Raw genomic sequence first — 3,916 nt, forward strand, 5'->3', positions numbered from 1 at the left:
GGCATCGAAAAGGCTCCTTATGGAGTTTGCTAGCCATTTGGGCAAGAAACTGTTCTTGCCTGGACTGCTTCACTGGACATGCAGTACCCACAGAGAGAGGACTGCTGAACTTGCCTAAAGGTGATATGGTCTTTCAGGGTTCCTATTTCATGATGGAGTCTGTGAGACATTCTACAGGACACAGAAGAAAGTGACTGAACTGTCTTTAAAATTTGCTGCTTCATGAAAATGTCTGGTGGATACTATGGGCCTGTAGGATGAAGATGGATGCCCCAACAGTACAGAATAACTTTGGGTGACTGTCTAGGCAGCAAGATGTCTCTGTCAATTCTAGAGTTTTGGAAGTTGTTTATAATGCACTTCTAGTTTACATAGGTAATATTATATCCTTCTGAAGTCCTTGATAGAGCTGAAGAATAGATAGTTATAGTTTTCCTTTGTTATGATAAAAGATAAAATAGACATAAATATTGCAACTGTAATTCTTGCTTGATAACTGTTTTGCTATATGTAATTTTACTATGTTAAAATTAAAGCCCGCAGCTCCCTTCAACAGAATGGCGCCCAGACGTGGATGACTGAACTCCACGTAAAGCCTGAGAAAGCTTGGGAAAGAATAGAGTAAAGCATGTTTTCTTGGTAGCAACAATTTCTTGGGTCTGCTCTGCTTGCTAGAGGTAAGTAAGTGCTCTCATCTAAGAGAGGCTTCCTGACTCAGCTTTAGCTGCAAAACCCTACAGCTCTTAAGAGGTCAGACATGCTAAATCTTTCCCAGGAAGCCACGACCTCGTGGTAAATACAGATTGATAGGAATGGGTTAAATCAAGATGTGAGAGTTAGCCAATAAGAGGCTAGAGATAATGGGCCAGGCAGTGATTTAATTAATACAATTTCTGTGTGATTATTTCGGGTGTAAGCTAGCCCAATAATGGGAACAAAGGACTCGCTCTCCTTGCAACACCTAGGTACCAAATGTGTCCTAAGCATTTTATTTTTTCCCTTTTAAAATGTGTATGTGGGTGGTTTTGTGTACAGTGTTTACAATTGTTGGTATATGTACACAAGTAGGTGGGCTGTATGTGGCTATGTGCGGGTATGTGTAGGTCTATGATCAGTGGCAAGGTCTTCCTTGAACATGATACATCTTTTAAAAATTACTATTATTTCACTTCATATGTATGGATGTTTGCTTGTATATACGTACGTATGTATGTACCACATGCATATGCATGCTACCCAAGATCCCTGGAGCTCATTTACAGACAGTTGTAAGCCACCAATGAGTGCTGGGAATTGAGTGAAGGTCCCAACAAAGCAAGTGCTCTTAACCACTGAGTCATCTCTCCAGTCCTTCCATCTCTATTTTTTTTTTTTTTACTTTTTAACATGAGGTCTCTTAGTGAATCTAGAACTTACCGATTTGGCTAGGATGGCTGGCCAATAAGCTTCAAGCATCTACCGGCCTTATTCCTTTCAATACTGGGGTTACAGACACATGCTATCATTAGCAGCTTATATAAGTTTTGGGGATCTGCCCTCCAGTTCTTTTGTATGTCAGGTAGGTCACTGATGGAGCCATGTTCCCAGCTCCTAAGTATTTTAAATGGACTATTCAACAGCCTAAGAAGGCATATGAAAATCTGCCAAAGCAGTCAGAATTACATGTTAATTACAGTAATGATCAGCTGAAAAAATGTCACAGTGGTTATGATCCTTGTGCTTTATCTGCCGCTGCCGGACAAATACAGAAATGTGTTCAAAAGCATGCTATTCAAACTTCTCACATGGCTTCTGAGGTCTGCCTGACTCCCACGTAACTTCTCTGCACAGGGCGAAGATTCGAACTCCTTTCACTCGCCAGATTAACGCATAACGCAAGATGTCCTTGTCCCCACTAACTGTCCAATCCTTCCGGGAAAGAGTCTCAGGGATAACCAAAAGCCTGTGGTTTCTGATGACCCAGAGGTTAAGAGGGTTTGACCCCTTCGAGCTGTCTGTATGCACAGGGCTCCCACACAGCCATATAAACCTGGACACTGATGTTTTACACCACCCACAAGCGACTGCTGTAACTAACAATGGGCGTTACTCTCCTTTCACAGGTAAAGTGCCAGTGACTACCGCCTTGACTATGAGACACACCTAACAAAGCAGAGCGTCCAAGGTTCTGTAGACAATTTAAGCCCAAACTATACATTTTAACTACTTACATATATGAGTAACAATTAATCAAGTTTTACTCTGATAAAACTGAATAAAATTATTCAGGTTTTAGGCTATAAAAAGTCACTACTGGGCTAGAGAGATGAACGGTGCAGTGATAAAGAACATTCACTGCTCTCAAAGAGGACCTGGGTTTGGTTTCCAGCACCTCAAGAGTGGGTCACAGCCCTCTTTAACTCCAGTCACAGAGGGTCTAACACAGACACTGGCCTGCACACACACAGACATGGTACATAGACATATGTGTTGTAGGAGGCCGCTTGTTTGTTCCCGGCTGCTCAGCCCCAAAATAATGACACAAAAACCATATTATTTACAATACTGTTTGGCCAATGGCTTAAACATATTTCTGGCTTCTCCTGACTCCGCCTTCTTTCTCCTAGCATTTTGTTTAGTCCCCTCCCCCTACTCTACCTACCAGGCCAAGCCAGTTTCTTTATTAACCAATGGTATTCACAGTATACAGAGGGGAATCCCACATCACATACGTGCAGACAAACACCTACATACATATAATACATAAAATAATCTTTAAGTCGTTTTTTAAAATGTGTTAATATTTCAGCATTCTCTCTGATACTCATCTAAGAATGTCAATATGTCATGTATGTCTATATGTATGTTTATATATATGCATACACAAATATATTTGTATGTCTGCCTTTATAGCTACCTTCTGTAGAACTATTTACTGTCATCATTAGGTTGTTGGTTTCTATCTTAAAAATCTAGTCCTAGATAAATTACAAAATAAAAATCACCAGCCAAATGTTCCCAACCCTTCTCCATGACGGCCCATGGTTAGGGCTCACTGGATCTGTAGCTACGCTATAGCCATTTTAGGGAAAATTAATCTTCCCTATTTTAAGAAGGCATATTCAAGATTCAATGTGAGAAATGGTGTTTTGAAAGTTGGATATAATGTTTAACTTGCCTAATGACAAGCCATAGCTGAGTCATTTCAGAAAGTGACATCCTGGTGACGGCACAGACTGGACATCCAGCATGGGTACCACCTCCTGCACGCCTGCTGCCCACCGAAGAGTGGCTTACCAACACGTGCTGCAATGCACTTGCTTCGAATTTTACCACCAGCCATAACTTCAACTCGAGTTTGGGATTTCTGCTTAAAATGTTGGCATTTTGTCTGGAATTTATTTAAAATTTCATTTTGTAGGCCGTGCAATGGTGGTGCATGCATTTAATCCCAGCACTCGGGGGCAGAGGCAGGCGGATCTCTGTGAGTTCAAGGCCAGCCTCATCTACAAGAGCTAGTTCCAGGACAGCTAAGGTTGTTACACAGAGAAACCCTGTCTCAAAAAAAAAAATCTATTTTGTGTCCTCAAAGCGTGAGGAAAAATGTGAGGAGAACCTGGCAGTGCGGGTGCTCACCATGCCTGCTTCTCTTCCTCAGCCCCCTGCAGATGGAGTTGATCTTGGTGTTGGGAATAACTGCAGTGCTCACAACTTCCTCTGACCGCTGCAGGAAAAAAACAGACAGTGAAGAAAAGAGAGCTCTATGCCCCTGAAGCAGATTCCCAGCATGCTCTGGGAAGTGTCTGGAAACAGACAGAGACTAGGCAGATGACAGTGAAGCCATACTATGCTGGTTAATCTTTATGCTGCTTTTTCACATAAAATGTTTCGGTTTCTAGGCCGGGCGGTGGTGGCGCACGCCTTTAATCCCAGCACT

The 3,916-nt window shown here is 42.1% G+C and overlaps 1 protein-coding gene across 2 annotated transcripts in view; it reads right to left on the reverse strand.

Annotated features, from left to right (window-relative positions):
* Taf1b (TATA-box binding protein associated factor, RNA polymerase I subunit B) overlaps window positions 1–3,916 on the reverse strand; it is an 80,088-nt gene that overhangs the window by 69,015 nt on the left and 7,157 nt on the right. For both annotated transcript variants that reach the window (XM_050141917.1, XM_050141916.1), the window contains exon 3: window positions 3,616–3,703. In XM_050141917.1, coding sequence (XP_049997874.1) covers window positions 3,616–3,703 — 88 coding nt within the window. The remainder of the gene's footprint in view (window positions 1–3,615; window positions 3,704–3,916) is intronic.

The sequence above is a fragment of the Alexandromys fortis genome, unplaced genomic scaffold, assembly GCF_014885135.2.
Source record: "Alexandromys fortis isolate MF-2015 unplaced genomic scaffold, M_Fortis_MF-2015_v1.1 scaffold_30, whole genome shotgun sequence".
Taxonomy (NCBI): domain Eukaryota; kingdom Metazoa; phylum Chordata; class Mammalia; order Rodentia; family Cricetidae; genus Alexandromys; species Alexandromys fortis.